Source organism: Miniopterus schreibersii, assembly GCF_964146895.1.
Source record: "Miniopterus schreibersii genome assembly, chromosome: 9".
Taxonomy (NCBI): Eukaryota; Metazoa; Chordata; class Mammalia; order Chiroptera; family Miniopteridae; genus Miniopterus; species Miniopterus schreibersii.
In genome coordinates this window covers 38,365,285-38,391,600 of record NC_138118.1, presented here as the reverse complement: position 1 = coordinate 38,391,600, position 26,316 = coordinate 38,365,285, and the positions used below count along the sequence as shown (strand labels likewise).

The following is a 26,316-nucleotide window of genomic DNA, read 5'->3' as shown; positions in this document are numbered from 1 at the left end:
TCAGTGGGAGAGAATTGAGAGTCCGCATATAAAACCACACATATACCAGCAGATAATTTTTGACAAAGGAGCCAGAAACACACAATGGAGTAAAGATAATCTCTTAAATAAATCGCACCGGGAGAACTGGAAAGCCACATGCAAAAGAATGAAACTGGGTTACAGTTTGTCCCCATGTATAAAAAAAATTAACTCAAAATGGATTAAAGACCTAAATGTGAGACCTGAAACAGTAAGTTACATAGAAGAAAACATAGATACCTAACTTATGGACCTTGATCTTAGAGAACATTTTGTAAACTTGACCCCAAATGCAATGGAAGTAAAGGCAAAAATAAATGAATGGGACTATATCAAACTAAAAAGCTTCTGCACAGCAAAAGAAACTGACAACAAGACAAAAGAGGCAGCCAACTAGATGGGAGATGATATTTGAAAACAGCTCTGACAAAGTTTAATTTTCAAAATAGATAAAGAGCTCATAAAACTCCACACCAAACAAACAACCCAATCAAAAATGGGCTGAGGACCTGAACAGACACCCGTCCCAAGACTTAAGAAACAGCCAGTAGATACATGAAAAGATGTTTGACCTCATTAGCTGGTAGGGAAATGTAAATCAAAACTACAATGAGATACTATCTCACACCAATTAGAGCGGCTATTATCAACAAGACAAGTAATAACAAGTTTTGGAGAGGATGTAGAGAAAAGAGAACCCTCATTCACTGTTGATGGGAATGTAACTGGTTCTACTACTATGAAAAGCAGTCTTGCAAGTCCTCAAAAAATTATGACCCAGCAATCCCTCTCCAGGGGATGTACCCAAAAAACTTGAAAACATGTATTTGCAAAAATATATGCACCCCTTTATTCATTGCAGCATTATTGATGGTAGCTATGACATGGAACAATCAATGTGTTCTTCGATAGAGGTCTGGATAAAGAAGTGGTACATGTACACAAGGGAAACTACTCACCCGTAATAAAGGGTAAAATACTGCCATTTACAACAACATGGAAGGACCTTGAGACTATTATGCTAAGTGAAATAAGTTAGTCAGAAAGCTAAGAACCATATGATTTTACTCATATGTGCTATATGGAACTGTAACTTGTGGATACAAACAGCAGTGTGGTGGTTGCCGGAGGGAAGGGACTGGGGGTGGGGGGTGAAGGGAGTCTTAGGATATGGTTATGGTAGAAAGTATGACTTTGGGTGTTGGGCACACAGAGCAATATACAGATCTTGTAACATAGAAACCCACACCTGAGACCTATATATTGGTATTAACCATTGTGATCACAATAAATTTAATAAAGTATTATATTTAAAAAAGATTTTTTGGTTTATTTTATTTTTATTAAAACATTTTTTAAAAATTCAGTTGACATTCATTATTATTTTACATTAGTTTCAGGCATACTGCCTAGTAGTTAGACATTTATATAAATTATGAAGTGATCGCCCAATAAGTCTAGTACCCACCTGGCACCATACATAGTTATTACAATATTATTGACTATATTCCCTATGCTATACTTAACATCCTTGTGACTATTTTGGTACTACCAATTTTACTTAACCCCTTCACCCTTTCCACCCAGTCCCCCAAGCCTCTCCCATCTGTCAACCATCAATTTGTTGTCTGTATCTGTGAGTCTGTTTCTATTTTGTTTGTTTGTTTTGTTTTTTAGAGTACACATGTAAGTGAAATCATATGGTATTTGTCTTTCTCTGACTGACTTATTTCACTTAGCATAATACCCTTTAGGCCCATTCATGCTGTCACAAATGTAAGATTTTGTTCCTTTTTATGACCGAGTAATATTCTAATGTATATATATATATCACTACTTTTGGGTTGCTTTCATATTTCGGCTATTGTAAATAATTCTGCCATGAACATAGGGATGCATATCTTCTTTTATATACATGTTTTGTGTTTCTTCAGATAAATACCCAGGAGTGGAATTTCTGGGTCCTCAGCAGCTCCATTTTTAATTTTTTGAGGACCCTCTACACTGTTTTCTATAATAGCTGCACCAATCTGCTTTCCCTCCAGCAGTGCATGAAGGTTTGCTTTTCTCCAAATCTGTGCTAACACTTGTTATTTATGGATTTCTTGATAGCTATTCTGACAGGTGTGGTTTTAACTTTTATTTCTCTGATGACTAGTGACATTGAGCATCTTTTCATATATCTGTTGGTCATCTGTATGTTTTCTTTTGAGAAGTATCTATTCAGGTCTCCTGCCCATTTTTTAATTCGATTGTTCTGTTGGTGTTGAGTTGTCTGAGTTCTTTATAAATTTTGGATATTAACCCCTTATGAGATTTATCATTGGTGGAAATGTTATCCCATTTAATTCCTTGACTTTTTTTTTTTTTGATGGATCCTTTGCAGTGCAAAACCTTTTGAATTTGATGTAATCCCACTTATTTATTTTTTTCTTTTGTTTTCCTTGCTTGAAGACATATATCAGGAAAAATATTGGTAACAGAAATTTCAAATTTTAGTGCCTATGTTTAATTTTAGGAGTTTTATGGTTTTGAGTCTTATGTTTAAGTTTTTAATCCATTTTGAATTTATTCTGTATATGGTGTTAGAAGGTGGTCTAGTTTCTTTTTTTTTCTTTCATGTATCTGTTCATTTTTCCCACCACTATTTATTCAATAGACTGTCTTTGCTCCATTGTATGTTCTTGCCTCCTTTGTCAAATATTAATTCAGCATAATGGCATGGGTCAATTTCTGGATTCTCTGTTCTGTTCCTCTAATCTATATGTTCTTGTGCCATTACCAGGCTATTTTAATTACAGTGACTTTGTAGTATAACTTGATATCTGGTATTGTGACCCTCCAACTTTGTTCTTTCTCAAGATTGTCATGGCTATTTGGGGCCTTTTCTGGTTCCTTATAAATTTTTGAAGTGTCCTAGATCTGTGAAATATGTTGTTGGTATTTTAATAGAGATGGCATTGAATTTATAGATTGCTTTGGGTACTATGGACATTTTAATGACATTAATTCTTTCAATCAATGAACATGGTATATTTTCCCATTTGTTCATATCTTCCTCTATTTTTTCAGTGTCCTGTAGCTTTCTGAGTACAGTTCTTTTACATTTTTGGTTAAGTTTATTCCTAGGTATCTTATTTGTTTATTCATAATCATAAATGGTATTTTTTTTTTTAGTTACTGTTTTTGAGAGTTTATTATTGGTGTATAAAAATGCCATAGATTTCTTGGAGTTAATTTTGTATCCTGCTACCTTGCTGAATTAGTTTATTAAATCTAGGATTTTTTTGGTGATGTCTTTAAGATTTTTCTACATACAGTGTCTTGTCATCTGCAAATAATGTCAGTTTTGTTTCTTCCTTTCCAACTTGGATGCCTTTTATGTTTTTTTCTTGTTTGATTCCTGTGGCCAGGACTTCCAGTACTCTGTTGAATAAGAGTGGTGAAAGTGGACACCCCTGTCTTGTTTGTGTTCTTAGGGGAATTGGTTTTATTTTTTGGGGTGTTTTTTTTTTGATACTCTGTTTAAGGGTTTATTTATCTTGTTCATCTTTTCAAAGAACCAGCTATTGGTTTCATTAATTTTTCTGTTTTTTAGATTCTATTTTCTTTATTACTGCTATGATATTTATTATTTCCTTCCTCTCATTCACTTTGGGTTTTTTGTTTGTTTGTTTGTTTTTTTCATTTCTTTGATGTAAGGTTAGATTATTTATTTGAGATTTTTCTTCTTTCTTTTTAAAAAATATATCTTTATTGATTTCAGAGAGTGGAAGAGAGAGGGAGAGAGAAAGAGAGAAATATCAATGATGAGAGAGCCATTTATCAGCTGCCTCCTGCATGTCCGCTACTGGGGAGCTGTGCCCTGACTGGGAATTGATCTGCGATCTTCTGGATCATAGGTCAATGCTTATCCACTGAGCCACGCTGGCTGAGCTTCCTTGTTTCTTGAGGTAGACCTGTAATGCTATGAATTTCCCTTTAAGGACTGCTTTTTCTGTGTTCTATGGATTTTCTGTTGTTTTATTTTCATTTTGATTTGTCTTGTTTTTTTTTTTTTGTTTGTTTGTTTTCTTTCTTTATCTCATTGTTAACCCATTCATTGTTTAGTAGCATGTGATTAGTGTCCAGGTGTTTGTGTGGTTTTCTTGTAGTTGATTTCTAGTTTCACACCACTGTGGTTAGAGAATATGCTTGATGTGATTTTAGTCTTCTTATTGAGACTTGTTTTGTGTCCTAACATGTGGTCTATCTTTGAGAATGTCCCATGTGCACTTGAGGAGAATACATATGCTGCAGCTTTGTGATATAAGTTACTGCAACTCTCAGTTAAATCCATCTGATCTAGTATGTCATTTAGAATCACTGTTTCGTTGTTGATTTTTTTCTGAAAGATCTATCCAGTAAATTCAGTGGGGTGTTAAAGTCCCCTATTATGACTGTATTGCTGTTGATCTCTCCTTTAAAGTCCAGAATTTTTGTTTTTTCAGCCTGTGTGAGTCTTTTGTTCTGTGGTGGGTCTCTCGTAGACAGCATATATTTGGTCGTGTTTTCTTATCCATTCAGCTACCTATGTCCTTTGATTGGAGCATTTAATCCATTTATATTTAAAGTTATTATTACTAGGTACTTACCTATGGCCATTTTATTTCTTTATGCCTATGTTTCTCGTTCTCTCTTTTTCAACTTATTACAGCAGTCCCTTGAATATTTCCTGCAATGCTGGTTTGGTGAGAAACTCCTTTAGCCAATTTTTTTTTGGTCTGGGAAACTCTTTATTTCACTGTCTAGTTTGAATGATAGCCTTGCTGGATAGAGTAGTCTTGGTTTCAGATTCTTGCTTTTCATTACCTTGAATACTTCATGCCTTTTCCTTCTGGCCTGTAACATTTCTGATGAGAAATCAGCTGACAGCCTTATGGGAGCTCCTTTGTAGGTAACAGATTGCTTTTCTCTTGCTGCCTTTAAGATTCTCTCTTTATCTTGAATTTTTGGCACTTTAATTATGATTTATCTGGGTGTGGGCCTCTTGGGGTTCTTCTTGCTTGGGACTCTCTGTGCCTCCTGAACTTGTGTGACTTTTTCCTTGACCAGGTTAGGGAAGTTTTCTGCCATTATTTCTTCAAAGAGGTTCTCTAACCCTTGCTTACTTTCTACATCTTCTGAACATTCCTATGATGTGAGATATCCCTCCAGACCTTCAGCTCCTTCCTATAGGAGCCCAGCCAGCCCTCTCGTGCCTCTGCACTTCCTACCAGTCTCCATTGGGCCTCAGCATTTCATCCTTCATTATGAGGGTGCTCTTGAGATAATATTCAGTTTCAGTTGATTATTCAGGATGGTTTTTCTATATCTTATTTGTAATTCCAGTTAGGTCCTAGGAGAGTGTCAGTGTAGCTTCCACTCACTCAATCTGCCATCTTGGAATCTCCTTAACCTGCATTTCAGTTACCTAAGTTCTTTATATATTTTAGAAATTAACCCCTTATCTTATATATTCTTAGCATATATTTTCTCTCATTAAGTGGATTCCTTTTTCATTTGTTGATTTTTTATTTGCTGTGCAAAAGCTTTTTATTTAATGTAGTTTCATTTGTATATATATTTTTCTTTGTTTCCATTGCCCAAGAAGATATATCAGCAAAAATATTGCTACGAAAGATGTCTGAGATTTTATTGCCTGTGTTTTCTTTTAGTATTTTCATGGCTTCATGACTTACATTTAGGTCTTTAATTCATTTTATGTTTATTCTTGTGTATGGTGTAAGTTGGTGATCTAGTTTCATTCTTTTGCATGTACCTGTTCAACTTTCCCAATACCATTTATTAAAGAGACTGTCTTACCCACTGTATGTTCTTGCCTCCTTTGTCAAATATTAATTGACCATACAAGTGTGGATTTATATCTGCTGACTCTAATCTGTTTTGTTGACCTGTATCCCTGTTCATGTGCTGTTACCATGCCCTTTGTTTACTGTGACATTGTTAGTTTGATATCGGGTAGAGTGATACTTCCAACTTTGTTTCTCTTTCTCAAGATTGCTGAGGCTATTTGGTGTCTTTTGTGGGTCCATATAAATTTTTGGAATATTTGTTCTAGATTTGTGAGATATGCCATTAGTATTTTAAAAAGAACTACATTGAACCTGTAGATTGCTTTGGGTAGTATGGACATTTTAATGATGTTAATTTTTTCTGTTCATGAATACAGTATATTCTACTTATTTGTATCTTCCTCAGTTTTTGCCTGGAAGATCTATCCATTGATGTCAGTGAGGTGTTAAAATCTCTGATTTTGGTGGTATTGCTCTCCATCTCCATCTCTCCCTTAATGTTAACCGGCATTTTTATATTTAGGTGCTACTATTTTTATTCACATTGGCTTACAAGGGTTATACCCTCTTGTTGGATTGATTCCTTTTGTATTATGTAGTGACCTTTGTTGTCTCTTGTTATAGCCTTTGTTTTGAAGTATATTTCATCTGATATAAGTATTTTTACCCTAAGTTTGTTTTTGTTTCCATTTGCATCAAATTTTTTTTCATCTCTTCACTTTCAATCTATGTGTATCTTTTGTTCTGAGGTGGGTTTCTTGTAGACAGTATATATATGGGTTATGCTTTCTTCCTTATTCAACTATCCTATGTCTTTTGATTGGAGCATTTAGCCCATTTATATTGATAGATACTTTGTATTGCTATTTTATTTTACTTTTTTTTAGTCCTCACCTGAGGATATTTTTTCAATTGCTTTTCAGAGAGAGAAAGGGAGAGAGAGAGAGAGAGAAACGCGAAGTGACAGAGATACATTGATTGGTTGCCTCCTGCATGTGGCCCGGGAATCGAGCCTGCAACCAAGGTATGTGTCCTTGGCTGGAACTGAACCCAGGATCCTTCAGACCGCAGGCTGATGCTCTAACCACTGAGGCAAACCAGCTAGAGCCATTTTATTCTTTCTACCTATGTTTCTCTGTCTCTCTTCTTCTTCCTCCTCCTCTTCCTTTTCTCCTTTTTCCTCCTCTTCTTTTTCTTCTTCCTCCTCCTCCTTTTCTTCTTCTTCTTCTAGCAGACCCTTTAACACAGGGGTGGGGAACATTTTTTCTGCCAAGGGCCATTTGGATATTTATAACATCATTCACTGGCCATACAAAATTGTCAACTTAAAAATTAGCTATTAGAAAAAATCACCTAGATTTATTGAATTTTGAGTCCCACCTACAGTTGCATTGGCAGGGCCAGACCAAATGGTTTCATGAGCCATATACTTCCCACAGGCCAGACATTCACCACCCTTGCTCTGTCATTTCTTGCAATACTACTTTGGTGGTAATTAGCTCCCCCTTTTTTTTTTTTTTTCCTGGAAAGCTTTTATTTCACCTTCAATTTTAAATGATATCCCTACTGGATAGAATTGTCTTTGTTGTACATCCTTGATTTTCATCACTTTGAATATTTGATGCCAGTTCCTTCTGGTCTAGAGGATTTTGGTTGAGAAATCAGCTGGCAGCCTTATGGGAGCTCCCTTGTAGGTAAATAACGTCGTTCTCTTTTGATTTTTTAAAGATTTTCTCATTTTCTTTAACCTTTGCCATTTTAATTATGATAATTCTTGGTGTTAGCCTCTTTGGGTTGATCTTGATTCGGACTTTTTGTCTTCCTGAAGTTCTGTGACTTTTTCCTTCACCAGTTTAGGGATGTTTTCAGTCATTATTTTAAAAAACAGGTTATCAATCCCTAGCTCACTCTCTTTTCCTTATGTCACCTCTATGATGCTGACATTGTTATGCTTGATGTTGTCACAGAGTTCCTTTAGACTTTCCTCATTTAAAAAAAATTCTCTTTTCTTTTTTATGCTCTGCTTGAGCGCTTACTGTTATCTTGTCCTCTAAATTGCTGATTTAATCCTCTGCTTCATCTCACTTGCTGTTAATTCCTTCTAATGTATTCTTCATTTCAGATATTGTATTCTTGATTTCTAACTGGTCTTTTTTTATCCTTTCTATGTTCTTTTTAATGCTATCTCTCTCTTTTTTTTTTTTTCCCAGTTCTCACTGAGATCATCCATTATTCCCCTAAGTTTCTTGAACATCCTTAAGCTCTGCATCTGGTATTTTGGTTGGTTCCATTTTATTTAATTCTTTTTCCGGGGCTTTCTCTTGTTCTTTCATTTGGCGCATATTTCTTTGTCTCTATGTATTAGGTAGATCTGCTATACCCCCCAAACTTGTTATGATGGATTTATGGTGTAAGTTTCTTGTTGGGCTAAGTGGCACAGTGTTATAGATATCTGAGTTTTGTGCTCTAGGTATGTTTCTTGTGGGTTCTGTGCACCCTCCTGCTGTGGCTGAGGTTTGAATGCTGTTGGCCTTTTTTGGGGTGGAGTTAACCCTTCAGGCTGGCTGACTATAAGGATAAACCTTGATCATCATGTATGAGTCACTGTGCAGGGCTGACCCCTACCCCATGGTAGGATTGTTCCCAGTAGGGTCTGGTGCCTGCTGAGGACCCCCCTTCGGGTGTTCTTCTTGTGTAGTTAGTTGGGCTGGGCTCTGGTGTGGTCTGAATACCTTTACTGGTTGTGTTTGTTCTGGTTCCACTTGGACAGGGTTCAAGTACAGGTTGATGTCAGTGTGTAACTGCCTTGGGCTACCTGTTCTGGAGTTACCATTCTATTCACTGTGGCCACATCTACTGGGCCTGGGTGTGTGTGGGAGGGGCCAATCTGTATGCAATGGTTGGCTTCCTCTAGCTTAGGGATGGGGCAGATCTATAAAGGGTCTGAGACTCTCTGAGGTCCACCTCCACCTCTCAGCTACTCTGTACCCTCCCCACCACCCTGGGGTTACCTGATCTTCTTCCAGAGCATTCTGAAGAAAGACTGTAGAACGGAGCTGGGCTGGCCTCATCCCACAGACCCTTCCACAGGTCACGAGCTTTATAGGGTGTGGTGACTTAGGACAGTAGGACAAAGCTGGTGCCACAAGGTCAGGAACTTAATAAGGCTCCTACTGGAGTGGCCCTTACTTCAGAGCCAAACCACTTAGTCTCTGTCAGAGTCTCCAACTGTATCTCCCCCAGGAGGATTGTACAGCACATTCAGGTTGGGTACAGCCAGTCATCCCCTCTTAAGGAGCATGCTCAGCAGGGCAGAGCCACTGAGGCTTGGGAGCACAGATCAAAAGAGTCTTGATTTGGGGTCATGCCAGTAGAGCAGAATGGTGTTACCAGCAGTTGGAGGACTGGGCAGGACACTTTCCACACTGGTGCTTTAACAATAGGAGTACTGGACCCTGTGAAGGTGGCATCTGGGTCTGTAGCAGACTCTCTTCTCTTTTAGTCAACTTAATCCCCACTGATTTTAACTGCCAGATTCTATATGGGCTCCTCTTCCTGTGTCTGTTGCTCTGGGTTGGGGATCCCTGCATGCAATTGAGGCTCCATGCTCCTGGGGGGTGGTAGTTTTGCATCTGAATATCCCTCTGGCCTTTCATCAGATTCATGTGGGTGCATGGGCCAGGGCTTTCTGCATCTCTGCCCTTTATATCAGTCTCTGTAAGGCTTCTTTAAGTCCTTGGTTATAATATTTCAGTTCAGCTAGCCTTCTGTTGGTTATTCAGGTTGATTGCTGTATAATTTTGTTGTAAATCTGATTTTGGGCTGGGAGTAGGTGAGTGTAGCTTCCAACTACTCTGCATCCAGCTTGGAATTTTCCCTTCAATTTCTTTTTAAAAATAGTTTTCAGAGAATAAGTCTGTACTTCTTTTGTTAAATTTATTCCTAAGTGCTTTATTATTTTTTATGCTATTGTAAATGGAATTTTCTGAATTTCATTTTTGGTTTGTTTATTGTTGCTGTTTAGAAATACAGTTGATTTTTGTATATTGCTTTATATCTTCCAAACTTGCTCAACTCATTTTTTAGTTCTAGGAGTTTTTTAGTGGATTGCTTAGGATTTTCTATTACAACATTATATCTTCTGCAAATAGAGATGGTTTTACTTATTTCTTTCTAGCTTAGACTTGTTTTACTTCTTTTTTTCTTAATTGCACTGGCTAAAATCTCCAGTATAATGTTTAATTAAAGTGATAAAAGCAGATATTCTTGTCTTGATTTTGATTCTGGGAGAAAGCATTTAGCTTTTTACCTTTAACTATGATGTTAACTGTGTTTTTATCTCATATGGACTTTATGAAATTGAAATAATTCACTTTTATTCCTAGTGTGTTGAGTATTTATTATGAAGGATGTTCAGTTTCATTAAATGATTTTTCTGTATCTTTTGAGGTAGTCTTGTTGCATTTGTTCTTTATTTTAATGATATAATGTGTTATATTGATTGATTTTTAAATGTTAAAGCAACTTTACATTCCTGAGAAAATCCCAGTTGATTATGGTGTGTAATTCTTTTATATGTTGCCGTTTAAGCATTTTGCTAATATTTTTTTGATGTTTTTTGTGTGTTTCCATTCTTAAAATATATTGGTCTATAGTTTTCTTTTGATTTCTTCTCATGGTTTGACCTTAGTATATGACTGGCATCATAAAACGAGTTAAGAAGTGTTCTCTCCTCCTTCAGGGTTTGGAGGTATTTGTGAAGAATTAATATTAATTCTGTAAATGCTTGTAGAATTCACCAGTGAAGCTAAAAAAAAAAAAGCTTAGACATTTATTATTCTGAGGGAAACTTTGTGATTATTAATTCAAAATCTCTTATTGTCATATGTTTATTAAGTTCTTTAGTCAGTTTTTATAGTTTGTCTTTTTCTATTTCATTTAGGTTATCCAATTTGTTGGCATACAATTGTTCATTGTATTTCCATATAATCCTTTTTATTTATGTTAGTAAGTTAGTGATGTTCCCTCTTTCATTTTTGATTTTATTAATTGAATTTTTTTGTTTTGTTAGTACAATCCAGGCAACGGGGTTCTCAGGGAGTCATTAGAGTGGAGCAGGTGGTATTCATCAGGCTTATGCAGATTCAGATTTGGTTGTGTTGGGGGATGGCTCAGCACAGGGACAGTGGCAGCCATCCAATAGCCCTCTCACTGAAGCCACACAATTCAGTTTCTCCCTGTATGTCTCTGGCACTCTTGAGCTTGATGCAATTCTTCAAGATTTTTTAATAATAAGACTACAACCTGGGCCCAGGGTGGGTGCTACGGTGAGAACCTTTGGTCATATGCAAGTTGAGTAGGGCAGGTTCTCAGAGACTGGTCAGGGGCTGTTTGTAGAGTTCACTAGGCTAATGCTGAATCAGATTTGGCTGTGTTGGGGGAGGACACAACACAGGAAAGATGGTTCCCATCAGCTGTGTGGTAGGAGGGCTCAACTCAGAAACTGCTGGCCTTCCAACCCTCCTGCCAAAGCCAAACAACTCAGTTTTTCCTTTTATGTCTCTGGTGTCTCCTGAGCCACTGTCTCTCTGCTAGAGCCTAAGGTGAGTGCCTGTGAGCAAGAGTTTTTTGGCTGGTCCTTTAAGCGGAAGCCTGGTTTCCCAGCAGCCTTCAGTCTCACCTGGATGGGTGGAATTCCCACTCATTTTCACAGCCAGGTGTCATGTGGGTTCCTCTTCCTGTCACTGATGTTCTGGGCTGGGGAGCCTGGCCTGGGGTTAGGGCTGGCATTAAGACCTCCTCCTCCTGGGGAGGGTGGGCTCTACAGCTAAGATATTCTTCCAGATTCTCAACTGCCACAGTGGGTGCAAGACCAGCCCATTTCCCCTCTCTGCCACTCCTACCAGTCTCATTGTGGCTTCTTCTTTATATCTTTAGTTGTGGGATTTTGTTCAGCTAGTCTTCAAATGGTTATTCAGGTTGATTGTTTTCTAATTTAGTTGTAATTTTTATGTGACTGGAACCTTCACAAATGGCCAGTTTTAACAGGGGCAATGTTATTTCAACTATATGGAAGACTTAATGTTTTTTTAATGTTTATACATCTCACACTGTTATGCTGTATAATGCAATGATGGTTTTAGAATACTTATCAGGTATAGGCTCTTCTTTTCAGGAAACTTAAAATATAAAGGATTTGTTATCTTATTTATTTTTATTAATCTAAGTATAACAGATATGATAATATTACTTTTGTAGTGAGAAAGCAGATGTATATAAGCTTAAGTTTGAACTTGTCTCTCACTGTTACTACATTTAATAATCTTAAATCACAATGAAAAATTTAATTTTAAATTTACTGTTGGTTCAAACCATTACAAGTTTTGCCAATAATAATAGAAAATAGCCAGAAGTTTCCAATTTTTTTGACACTATTTTTCTTGAAATATGTTTAAAAGCAAGGAAAAAGAGTTTAGTCATTATGAAGTCTGACTGACTTTGAACATTATTTAGTACTTTAGTAAGACAATTAACATCGTTTCTATGTGGGCTTCAGAAAAGGAAAAAATTAGCTTCTGAAAATGACTGAACAGCAGCTGGAATTAATTAGTCAGAAATTGAATGAGTGAATGTATCAATGAGACATAATATAAAATGTATGTGTTTTAGGTATTCTGTGCAATGAAAGCCTAAGCAGAATTCAAGGTAGTGAAAAATAGGAACTGTCTGATATAACAGTGACTGATAATACAGTTGATAATTTTGATACCTCATTTTTATAGAATACTTATTGTTTGCAAGGCACTGTTTTAGTATCTTTACATATGAGTCAAGGATTGGATTGTCAAATTAGACCAACATGAATTGTAGCTGTTAATCAGTTTTAAACTTTATTTGTAATTTCAAAGATATAAGCAATCAGCAGGCACAGAGGAAGCAGAGAGAAGTCCTGGACATTGAGAGAGGCCCCAGCTCCTTTCTTCCCACAATAGACAAAACTCTCAATCCCAGAGCACTAGATAAGATTTCCAGTGAAGTACATGGGTTACCTCACACAACAGGGAACAACTCAGGCTGTGAAATATCTCCATTTTACACTCAAATAATTGTAAAGCTTATTTCCCATACCCATAAATCTATAGATTCTAGGTTTGTTTGCCATAGTAACTCTAAATCAGGAGTATCCTGAAAAAAGCTTCCTGTGGATACCATTAGTATATTTGCCAGTTATAAGGAAATTAGACCTCCTTTAATTCCTGGGAGAGCCTTCTACCCAACTTGGAAAAAACAAATACTACTTTAACTCTTTCCTTTTGAACAGATTGACTCATTTAAATTCAAATTCAATTACTTATTTTTTAAGTATAGAAAAGGTAAAATATATTAAAAAGAATTTAAGACATGTTTTATAAATATTTTATTTCATTTGGTTTGGTTTGGTTTGATTGGTAAGGGGTAGGGCAAGAAATTCAGCAAATATACAGTAAATATAAATATATTCTCACCAGCAACAGATATCTTCAGTAGTAGTTTGCTGTATTTCTTTAGTTTGTGTTTGCACATGTCATATACAATTATTCTATTTGACCTTAGAATATTTGAGAAATCATATGATGGTTTTAATTCTCAATTTTCTCTTTTTCTCAAACCAACTCTTAAATCAGGATGGAGATCCAGTTCGTCCAGGAGTCGCCATGACTGATCTTGCCACTGGCCTGTATGCATATGGAGCCATTATGGCTGGATTGATACAAAGATATAAAACTGGAAAAGGACTGTTCATTGATTGTAACCTACTGTCATCTCAGGTACCAATCCAAATAACATTTTAGATAGTGGAGTAAAACCATGTATCTGGCATATACCCTTTCATATTACATTCAGTAGTCACATCTGAAAAAAACAAAACAAAACAGAAAAAAACAGAAATCTGTTTTGTTTTTGTGTATTTAATTGTTGTTATATTAAAATAGATGAACCATGAAAATTTTGCTGTATGCAGACATTGCTGTTGAACTAGATTTTAAAGACAGTTTTTATTAGACTAGATCTATTACAAGAGTACAGGTGTTTCCATTTTGTCACGTGAGCTCTAACTTCTTTTGACCAAAGTTTCTTCACCTTTTTTGTGCTATGGACCCTTTAGGTAGTCTGATGAAGTCTGTGGACCTTTTCTCAGAATTATCTTTTTAAATGCACAAAATGATATATTTAGGATTACCAAGGAAACCAATTATATTGAAATGTAATTATTTCAATATATAAAACAATTTTGTGTTATACCATGTACAATTTATACCATGTACATTAATGCATTATTCCATTTATGTTAAATCACAAGATCTATCAGTGAGTCCAATAACTATTGTCATTTTGAGGTGTTGAGCATAAGCAATATTTAAGATAGGTGCAATAACTATAATATGATATGAAAATATGTATAATGTTTGTTGGTGATCGAGTCATATGTACCACTGTGGTACCTGTACTGTGTTTGTTGCCTATATTCATAATTGAAGAAAATGTTCAATTTTATTTAGAGCTTTAGAAAATCAAGATATACATATATATTTCTATTCAGGTTATAGTTCCCAGAATTCTTTCCATGAACTCCAGATTACGAACCCCTGGTTAGATAGTTTCAATTATAATATGCTAAATACTAAACTAATGGAATAAAAGGGTTAACTCACTCTCAAATGGACATTTTGCCTCTTTTTTTACTATAGCAGAACCAGTTGCTGTTACCATATGTGGAAATTGATTCTGACTAGGTAATTTTTTAGGGATACAAAAAAATATCTAATTTGTTCAAGTATTCATTTTACTGTAGGAAAAACTACTTTATAGACAGAGACCTCAGTTGGGAACTTCAGATTTAAATTGCATATATAGGAAAACAGTAAATCTAGAGGACTGCTTTGAAGATTATTTTTTCTCTTAGGCAAAGTTAAGGAGGTGTACAGAGGTAAAAGTATCATTATGGCTAAAGGTGAAATACTATGTATGAGATTTTTTTCTAATGGTTATATTTATTTATTTTTTCCTTATTCAGTAGCTATTTTATTATTTTATTTTATTATTATTTTATTTTATTTTATTATTTATTTTTAATAAAAAAATATTTATCTTTATTGTTGAGACCATTACAGATGTCCCCGTTTTAACTCCACTGATTCCTTCAAGCCCACATCCATCCCATCCTGAGACTTTCCCCACACCAATGTCCATGACCATGGGCCATGCCCATAAACATACAAGTTCCCTGATTAATCTCTCCCCACCCACATCCCTCTTCCCGCCTTACCTCTGCGATTCCTCAGTTTGTTCCAAGCTTCTATGTGTCTGGATCCACTTTGTTCATCAGTTTATTTTGCTTATTATATTTCACATATAAGTGAGATCATTTGGTACTTGTCCTTCTCTGATTGGCTCATTTCACTGAGCATAATACTCTCTAGTTCCCTCCATGCTATGCCAAAGGCCAAAAGGTCCTTCCTCTTCACAGCCACATAGTACTCCATGATGTAAATGTGCCACAGCCTTTTTATCCACTCCTCTACTGATGGGCACTTGGGCTGTTTCCAAATCTTAGCTAATGTGAATTGCGCTGCTATGAACATAGGGGTACATAAGTTCTTTGTGATTGGTGTTTGCGGTTCCTTAGGATATATTCCTAGAAGTAGGATCACTGGGTCAAATGGCAGGTCAATTTTTAATCTTTTGAGGAAACTCCATACTGCTTTCCATAGTGGCTGCACCAGTCTGCATTCCCACCAGCAGTGTAGTAGTGTGCCCTTCTCTCCACACCCTCGTCAACACTTGTAGTTTGTTGACTTGTTGATGGTAGCCATTCTGACAGGTGTGAAGTGGTACCTCATTGTGGTTTTAATTTGCATCTCTGATGATTAGTGACGTTGAGCATTTTTTTATATGTCTCTTAGCCACTTGTATGTCCTCTTTGTAGAAGTGTCTATTTAGATCCATTGCCCATTTTTTAATTGGATTGTTTGTCTTCCTTTTGTTAAGTTGTAGAAGCTCTTTATATATTTTGGATATTAACCCTTTATCCGATGTGTCATTGGCAAATATGTTTTCCCATATAGTGGGCTCCCTTTTCATTTCGTTGATGGTTTCCTTTGCTGTGCAGAAGCTTTTTATTTTGATGCAGTTCCATTTGTTTATTTTCTCCTTAGTTTCTCTTGCCCTAGGAGAACATATCAGCAAATATATTGCTATGAGAGATGTCTGAGGTTTTACTGCCTATGTTTTCCTCTAGGATTTTTATGGTTTCATGCCTTACATTTAAATCTTTTATCCATTTTGAATTTACTTTTGTGTATGGTGTAAGTTGGTGGTCCAGTTTCATTTTTTTGCATGTATCTGTCCAATTTTTCCAATACCATTTATTGAAGAGACTGTCCTTACTCCATTGTATGTTCTTGCCTCCTTTATCAAATATTAATTGACCATAATGGTATGGGTCAATTTCTGGGTTCTCTGTTTTGTTCCACTGATCAATATGTCTGTTCTTTTGCTAGTACCAAGCTCTTTTGATTACAATGGCTTTGTAGTATAGCTTGATATCTGGTATTGTGATCCCTCCACCTTTGTTCTTCTTTCTCAAGATTGCGGTGGCTATTCGGGGTGTTTTTGTTTCCATATAAATTTTTGAACTGTATTTTGTAGGTCTCTGAAATATGCTGTTGGTATGTTAATAGGGATTGCATTGAATTTATAGAGTGCTTTGGGTAATATGGACATTTTAATGATGTAGATTCTTCCAATCCTTGAACATGACATATTTTTCCATTTGTTTTTATCTTCCTCTATTTCTTTTTTCAGTGTCCTGTAGTTTTCTGAGTAAAGGTCTTTAACATCCTTGGTTAAGTTTATTCCTAGATGTTTTATTTCTTTAGTTGCAATGGTAAATGGTATTTTTTTTTTTTTTTTTTTAGTTTCTGTTTCTGATAGTTCATTTTTGGTGTATAAAAATGCCATCGATTTCTGGGTGTTAATTTTGTATCCTGCTACCTTGCTGAATTCATTTATTAAATTTAGTAGTTTTTTTGGTGGATTCTTTAGTGTTTTCTATGTACAATATCATGTCATCTGCAAATAATGACAATTTTGTTTCCTCCTTTTCAATTTGGATGCCTTTTATGTTTTCTTCTTGTCTAATTGCTGTAGCTAGGACTTCCAGTCCTATGTTGAATACGAGTGGTGAAAGTGTACACCCCTGTCTTGTTCCTGTTCTTAGGAGAAATGGTTTTAGGTTTTGCCCATTGAGAATAATGTTGGCCTTAGGTTTGTCATATATGACCTTTATTATGTTGAGGTATGATCCCTGTATTCCCACTTTGCTGAGAGTTTTTTAATCAGAAATGGGTGCTGGATTTTGTCAAATTCTCTTTCTGCATCTGTTGATATGATCATATGATTTTTGTCTTTCACTTCTTTTATGTGATGTATCACGTTTATTGATTTGCGAATATTGTATCAGCCTTGCATCCCTGGAATAAATCCCACTTGGTCATGGTGTATGATCTTTTTAATATATTGCTGGATCTTATTTGCTAATATTTTGTTGAGGATTTTAGCATCTGTGTTCATCAGGGATGTTGTCCCGTAATTCTCTTTCTTTGTAGTTTCTTTATCTGGTTTTGGAATTAGGCTAATGCTGGCCTCATAAAAAGAGTTTGGAAGTGTTCCTCCCTCTTGGATTTTTTGAAATCATTTGAGGAGTATAGGTGGTAATTCTTCTTCGAATGTTTGGTAAAACTCCCCTGTGAAGCCATCCAGGCCAGGGCTTTTGTGTGCTGGGAGCCCTTTGATTACTGCTTCAACTTCATCAGCGGTTATCGGCCTATTTAGACTTTCTGATTCTTCCTGACTGAATTTTGAAAGGTTGTATTTTTCTAGGAATTCATCCATTTAATCCAGGTTATCCAGCTTGGTGGCATATAGTTGTTCATAGTATTTTCTTTCAATCCTTTGTAGTTCTGTTGGATCAGTTGTTATTTTACCTCTTTCATTTCTGATTTTGTTTATTGGGGCCCTCTCTCTTTGTTTCTTCATGAGTCTGGCTAAAAGTTCATCAATCTTCTTTATCTTTTCAGAGAACCAGCTGTTGGTTTCATTGATCATTTGTATTGTTTTATTAGTCTCTATGTCATTTATTTCTGCTCTAATCTTTATTATTTCTTTCCTCCTACTTACTCTGGCCTTTTCTTGTTGTTCCCTTTCTAAGTTTTTAAGTTGTAGAGTTAAACAATCTATTAGAAGTTTTTCTTGTTTTTGAGGTAGGCTTGTATTGCTATGAACTTACCTCTAAGGACTGCTTTCATTGTGTCCCATAGATTTGGAATTGTTGTATCTTCTTTTTCATTTGTTTCCAGGAAGTTTTTTACTTCTTTCTTAATCTCTTTGGTAACCCATTCATTGTTTAAAAACATGTGTTTAAATGTCTTATTGTTTTTATTGTAGTTGATTTCTAGTTTCATGCCATCGTGATCCAAGAAGATGCTTCATATGATTTCAGTCTTCTTGAACTACTAGAGACTTGTTTTGTGTCCTAACATGTGCTGTATCTTTGAGAATGTCCCGTGTGCACTTGAGAAGAATGTATATTCTGAAGCTTTGGGATAGAATGTTCTGTAAAGGTCAATTAAATCCATCTGATCTCGTGTGTCATTTAGGGTCACTGTTTCCTTGTTGATTTTTTGTGTGGAAGACCTATCCAGTGAAGTTAGTGGGTTGTTAGGGTCCCCGAATATGACTGTATTGCTGTCGATCTCTCCCTTAAAGTCTTCTAGAAGTTTTTTTAAAAAAATTTAGGTGCTCCTATATTGGGTGCATATGTTTTATCAGGGTTATATCCTCTGGCTGGATTGATCCCTTTATTATTACGTAATGACCTTTCTTGTCTCTCGTTATGGTCTTCATTTTGAAGTCTATTTTGTCTGATATGAGTATTGCTACCCCATCTTTTTTTTTTGTTTCCATTTGCATGGAAAATTATTTTCCATCCCCTCACGCTCATCCTCTATGAGTATTTTGTTTTGAGATGGGTCTCTTATAGACAGCATATATTTGGGTCATGTTTTCTTATCCATTTCAGCTACCGTATATCTTTTTATTGAGACATTTAATCCATTTACATTTAAAGTTATTATTGAAAGATACTTATCCACTGACATTTTGTTTCTTTATAGCTATTTGTCATTCTCTTTATTTCTACTTCTAATTATAGCAGGGCCTTTAACATTTCCTGTAATTCTGGTTATGTAGTGATAAAGTCATTTAACCGTTTTTTGTCTCAGAAGCTCTTTATCTCATCATGCAGCTTGATTGATAATCTTGCTGGATAGAGTAGCCTTGGTTTCAGATCCTTGTTTTGCATTACCTTGAATACTTCATGCCATTCCCCTCTGACCTGTAGAGTTTCCAATGAGAAATCAGATGATAGCCTTATGGGAGCTCCTTTGTAGGTAACAGATTGCTTTTCTCTACCTTCCTTTAAGATTCTTTCTTTGTCTTGGACTTTTGAAATTTTAATTATGATGTGTCTGGGTGTGGGCCTTTTTGGATTCTTTTTGCTTGGGACTCTCTGTGCCTTCAGAACCTGTATGCTTTTTTTTTTGACCAGGTTAGGGAAGTTTTCTGTCATTAGTTCATCAAACAGGTTCTCTATCCTCTGCTTACTTTCAGTCTCCTCTAGCACTCCTATAATGCGAATATTGTTACATTTTATGGTGTCCCACAGCTCCCTTAGACTGTCCTTCTGTGTTTTAATTGTTTCTTGTTTTTGGGTCTCTGACCGAGTGATTTTTTCTACACTGTCTTCTAATTCACTGATCTGATCCTCGGCTTCTTCTAATCTGCTATTTATTCCTTCTAATGTATTCTTTATTTTGGCTATGTTATTCTTCATTTCTGACTGGTCATTTTTCATAGTTTCCAAATCTTTTTTCATGCTGTTGAGCATCCTTACAATCAGTATTCTGAGCTCTATATCTGTGAGGTTGCTTATCTCTGTTACATTTGATTCTTTTTCTGAATACTTCTCTTATTCTTTCATTTGGGGCTTGTTTTTTGGTCTCTCCATTTTGGCTAAATGTTAGGTAGATCTGCTAGGATTCTCAGCCTTTTTGGAGGGTCTCTGGTACAGGCCAATGTCAGATGCAGTTTTTGACTGGCCCTCAGTACACTGTTTGGGCCTATAAACAACCCCAGGCTTCAGGTCTCCACTGCTGAGGCTGGATGTGTTTGGAAAGGACCGAGATGCACACGAAAGTCTGCTTTTTTTAGGGCGGGGTCCCAAAACAGATCAGGCAAAAACTAAAAGCACCTTGAGGTCTGCCTCAGTCTGCAGACTTGTTAATCTAATTCTCTTAATGATCCTCAGGCTGTAGAAGCTCCACAGGGTGGAGTGGCTGGTTGCTATCAGTCTCTTAACAAGCCTTAGGCTATAGAAATTCCTCTGAGCACGGCAAGAGGCTCTCCAGCGGGATGGGGCAATTGTTTCCCCCCTCAGGCAAAAGCTGAATGTTTGCCTCCCAAGAAAGATGTCCCCCACAGTCTGGGGGAATGACTCTCCCCAGATTCTCCCCACACAGTGTCAGTCCACTCCACTCCCCTGCGCTGGAGACCAAGGTGAGTGGCTGCACAAGAAACATTCTGCGATAGCTCTTTAAGAGGGTGTCTGAAGTTCCAGCTGCCTCTCCCTGGCAGACAGAAACCTGGCTGCTTTCCACAGCCAGATGTTATGTAGGCACCTTTCTCAGTTCTTATGCTCTTGGCTGGGAAGCCCAGCATGGGGTTTATGCCCCAGAGTCCTCTGTGGGAACCCCACACAGCTGAAATGTCCCTCAGGACCTTCAGCTGCTGCCTGTGGGAGCCCAGCCAGCCCTCTCGGGTCCCCACTTCCTACTGGTCTCTTTGCAGTCACCACTTTTCCTCTTTGGTTATGAAGGTGCTCTCCAGCTTGTTTTTACTTGGTTTTCAGGATGGTTTTACTATGTTTTAGTTGTAAATCCAGATTAGTCCAGGGAGAGTGTCAGTGTAGCTTCCACTCAGTCTGCCACCATCTTGGAGCAGCTCTATGTATGAGTTTTCAACACTAGCTTTGAGTCATAGTCAGAATTTTAATGATTATATAAAATGTTAAAGTAACTCTGATTGATCTATGTCCTTAACAGAGAAACACAAATGTTAGTTATGGGAAGAAGCTGAAAGTGGTTTTTTTCTTCCCCTAATTTCACATCTGTAAGGAACCTGAGATAAGTGACTGGATAAAGGTTGCACATCTGATAAGTATGGACTCCGTGAAGATTTCATGGGTATATGACCTGTTCAGTCACAGAGGGCCCTAAGCTTAGTTTAAATGTTTTGTTGTCATTGCCTTGAAATTCTAAATAATTTTGAACAAGAGACCCTACATTTTTCATTTTGCACCAGTACTTACAAATTATATAGCCTAGCCTGGATTTGGGACTCTACTTTTGTCTCCTGATCTCTACCTAGATTGCTTTACATATGTGTCAATTATTAATTAATTAGCTTTGGAAAAAATTATCTTGTAGAGTTTAATTCTCTTCTAGCACCTAACACAGTGATTTACAATGTTGAAGTCTGTGGTTGTATGGTTCTCTGGGGGTGGGGTTGGATGTAAGTAGAATCACGGGTAGGGTTTTTACAAAGTGAGGGTACAGTAAGTGCAAAGGTAATGCATATATTCCAGCCATTTTGGCTGCGTGTCTATATTTGTTGTTCATGTTGCTCTTTCAGACTGTAAGTTTCATGAGTGCAGGAATTATGTTTGTTCTTGCTTACAGTGGTATTCTCAAAGCCCAACCTACTATTCGTCAAATGGCAGACTCACCTAGTCTTTTGAGATAAGTTGGAGAACCACTGTCACCAATGAGTATGTCTCACGGCCTCTATGTTTGCTAGGGAAGATTAGAAAAAGGTAGAAAACCATTGACTTTGGGTACTTGATACACAGCTAATGATGATATGATTTGATTTTGAAAAATATGGTAGCAGTGATTTAGCCTATTATGCTGTGGCTAAACTAGTCAGAGGTTGCTAAGATTATTAGTGTATTTAAGACAGATTAACCACCTTTTGAAAAATTGGGATATAGTTGGCATATAACATTATATTAGTTTCAGATCTACAACATGATGATTTGATATTTATATATACTGTGAAATGATCATCACAATATCTAGTTAACATCTTTCACCACATAGTTGCAATTTTTCTTTTCTTGTGATGAGAACTTTTAAGACCTACTCTCTTAGCAACTTTCAAATATACAATTTAGTAACATTAAATACACTCACCATGCTCTACGTTACATCCCCATGACTAACTTATAACTGGAAGGTTGTACCATTTAAGCCCCTTTACCCATTTTGCCCAACCTCACCCCTGTCTATGGCAACAACCCGTCAGTTCTCTGTATCTATGAGCTTGTTTTTTGTTTTTTTTCTTAAATTTCTGCTTAAAATATTACAGATGTCCCTTTTTCTCGCCAATGTTCCATTACGCCCCGTCCCCTCCGTCTCCTCAGTCCCTCTCCCCACCATTGTTCGTGTCCTTGGGTTGTGCATATGTGCATATAAATTCTTTGGGTAATCTCTCCCCCTCCATCCACCCGCCCTCCTCTATGCCTCTGACATTCGTCAGTCTGATCTGTGCTTCCATATCATTGAATCTATTCTGTTCATCAGTTTATTAAATTTTTTAGATTCCACATATAAGCGAGATCATGTGATGTTTTTCTTTCTTATCCTGGCTTATTTCACTTAGCATTATATTCTATAGGTCCATCCATACTGTCCCAAAGGGTATGACATCCTTCTTTTTTAAAACGGCATAGTATTCCATGGTGCATATGTCCCACAGCTTTTTTACCACTCATCTACTAATGGGCACTTGGGCTGTTTCCAGATCTTAGCTGTTGTAAATTATGCTGCTATGAACATAGGGGTGCATATATTCTTTCTGATTAGTGTTTGAAGATTCTTAGGATATATTCCTAGAATTGGGATTACTAGGTCAAAAGGCAGCTCCATTTTTAATCTTTTGAGGAACCTCCATATTGTTTTACATAGTGGCTGCACCAGTCTGCATTCCCACCAGCAGTGTACTAGGGTTCCCCTTTCTCCACATCCTCACCAGCACATGTCATTTGTTGATTTGTTGATGGTAGCCATTCTGACAGGTGTGAAGTGACACCTAATTGTGATTTTAATTTGCATCTCTCTGATGATTAGCGACATTGAGCATTTTCTCATGTCTCTTGTCCATCTGTATGTTCTCTTTGGAAAAGTGTCTATTCAGGTCCTTTGCCCATTTTTGTTTAGAATATTACAGATGTCCCTTTTTGTCCCCAGTGACCCATTCCACCCCATCCCCTCCCTCTCCCCAGTCCCTCTCCCCACCATTGTCCGTGTCCTTGTGTTGTGTATATATGCACATAAACTCTCTGGCTACTCTCTCCCCCTCCACCCACCCGCCCTCCTCCATCCCTCTGACACTCGTGAGACTCATCTATGCTTCCATGTCATTGAATCTGTTCTGTTCATCAGTTTATTAAGTTCTTTAGATTCCACATATAAGCGAGATCATGTGATATTTGTCTTTTGCTGCCTGGCTTATTTCACTTAGCATAATATTCTCCAGGCCCATTAATTGGATTGTTTGTCTTCCTCTTGCTGAGTAGTATGAGTTCTTTGTACACTTTTGAAATTAGCCCCTCATCAGATACATCCTTGGCAAATATGTTTTCCCAGACTGAGGGGTTCCTTTGTATTTAGAAGCTGTTTCCTTTTGCTGTGCAGAAGCCTTTTAATTTGATGCAGTCCCACATGCTTATATTTTCTTTTGCTTCTCTTGCTGTAGGAGATGTATCAGTGAAAATTCCTCTACGTGCAATGTCTGTGACTTTACTGCCTATGTTTTCTTCTAGGATTTTATGATTTCTTGACTTACATTTAAGTGTTTTATCCATTTTGAGTTTATTGTGTATGGTGTAAGTTGGTGGTCTAGTTTCATTTTTTTGCATGTATCTGTACAATTTTCCAAGCACCACTTATTGAAGAGACTGTCTTTACTCCATTGCATGCTCTTGCCTCCTTTGTCAAATATTAACTGGCCATAATGGTGTGGGTCTATTTCTGGGGTCTCTGTTCTGTTCCATTGACCTATATGCCTGTTGTTGTACCAGTACCAGGCCATTTTAATTACAGTGGCTTTGTAGTACAGTTTGATGTCTGATAAAGTGATCCCTCCCACTCTGTTCTTTTTTTTCTCAAGATGGCTGCAGCTGTTCAGAGTATTTTTTGGTGCCATTTAAATTTTTGAAATGTTTCTTTTAGATCTGTGAAATATGCTGTTGGTATTTTCATAGGAATTGCATTGAATTTATAAATTGCTTTGTGTAGTATGGACATTTTAATGACATTAATTCTTCCAATCCATGAGCATGGTATATTCTTCCACTTGTTTATGTCTTCCTCTACTTTTTCCAGTGTCCCTTAGTTTTCTGAGTACAGGTCTTTTACATCCTTTGTTAAGTTTATTACTAAGTATCTTATTTTTTTAGTTGCAATGGTAAATGGTATTGTTTTTTTAGTTTCTCTCTCTGAGAGTTCATTGTTGGTGTATCAGAATGCCATTGATTTCCGGATGTTGATTTAGTATCCAGCTACCTTGCCAAATTCGTTTATCAAACCTAGTAGTACTTGGATGGAGCCTTTAGTGTTTTCTATGTACAGTATCATGTCATCTGCAAATAATGACAGTTTTACTTCCTCCTTTCCAATTTGGATACCTTTTATGTTTTCTTCCTGTCTGATGGCTGTGGCAAGGACTTCCAGTACTATGTTGAATAAGAGTGGTGAAAGTGGACCTCCCTGTTTTGTTTCTATTTTTAATGGAAATAGTTTGAGTTTTTGACCATTGAGTATGATGTTGGCTGTAGGTTTGTCATATATGGCCTTTATTATGTTGAGGTATGATGCGTCTGTTCCCACATTGCTGAGAGTTTTTGTCAGAAATCTGTGCTGGATTTTGTCGAATGCTTTTTCTGTATTTATTGATATGATCATATGATTTTTATCCTTCATTTTGTTTATGTGATGTATCACATTTACTGATTTGCGGATGTTGTACCAGCCTTGCATCCCCAGAAAAAATCCCACTTGGTCATGATGTATGATCTTTTTAATGTATTGCTGGATCCAGTTTGCTAGTATTTTAGTGAGGATTTTAGCCTGTATGTTCATCAGGGATATTGGCCTGTAATTTTCTTTCTTTGTAGTGTCTTTATCTCGTTTTGGGATTAGGATGATGCTGGCCTCATAAAAAGTTTGGGAGTTTTCCCTCCTCTTGAATTTTTTGGAATAATTTGAATAGAATAGGTGTTAATTCTTTGAATGTTTGGTAAAACTCGCCTGTAAATCCATCTGTTCCAGGACTTTTGTTTGCTGGGAGTTTTTTGATTACTGCTTCAATTTCATTAGTTGTTATCAGCCTATTCAGGTTTTCTGCCTCTTGATATTTTTTTAATTAAAAAAATTTTTTAACCTGGCCAGGCATGTCTCATTGGTTAAGCGTTGACCTAGTATCCAGGCAATCAGGGTTCTATTCTCGGTCAGGTCACATGCCCTGGTTGCGGGCTTGATCCCCCCAGTCAAGGGCGTGCAGGAGGCGGCTGATCAGTGACTCTCTCATCATTGATGTTTCTATCTCTCTCTCCCTCTCCTTTCCTCTGTCTGTAATCAATAAAGATACTTTTTCAAAAAAAATTTTTTTAGACTATACATGTGATTGAAACCAACCGAAACAACCCTCACATTCTTTTGCCTGCCCCCATGAAGCCAAACACATGACACAGGTGCTGATAGAAGGAAAGTGATTTATTCAGGTGCAGACAACCTGAGAAGATAGTAGGCTCATGGGCTTTTATAAGGGTAATTGTGGAAAGAAGGGAACTAAGGAATTCTGGTGATGTGCAATTTCAAATTACAGCTTTTGGGTGGTTTGGATGCTTTTTTTATGTGTGTCAGCCTCTGGTGTTTTTTCTCTCTGCGAGTTTTATTTCTGGGGACAGGATGTTGCAGGCCTGGCTAGCCATTGACATCTGCTATATTCCTGTGGTCAAGACTGGTGAAAAGAGGAATTGGAACTGCTGCTTCCTGTAACATGTTTAATATGAAACTGTAAATATTTTAGACTATTAGTTTTGCTAGTATATTTAATTCTTGCTTAGTTAATTAATTAAATGTGAGATTTTTTAATACCCTATACCCTGTTATGTAAGTGAGGTCATATAGTATTTATCTTTGTCTGTCTGACTTATTTCACTTGGCATAATGCCCTCTAGCTTCATCCATGTTGCCACAAATGGCAGAATTTCCTTTTTGGCCTAAAAATATTCCATTGTATA

At 36.8% G+C, this 26,316-nt stretch overlaps 1 protein-coding gene across 10 annotated transcripts in view; it reads left to right on the top strand.

Moving 5' to 3' along the window:
• The window catches only part of SUGCT (succinyl-CoA:glutarate-CoA transferase), an 844,228-nt gene that overhangs the window by 112,513 nt on the left and 705,399 nt on the right, over positions 1 to 26,316 (top strand). For all 10 annotated transcript variants that reach the window (XM_081148082.1, XM_081148079.1, XM_081148077.1 and 7 more), the window contains exon 8: positions 13,520 to 13,663. In XM_081148082.1, coding sequence (XP_081004208.1) covers positions 13,520 to 13,663 — 144 coding nt within the window. The remainder of the gene's footprint in view (positions 1 to 13,519; positions 13,664 to 26,316) is intronic.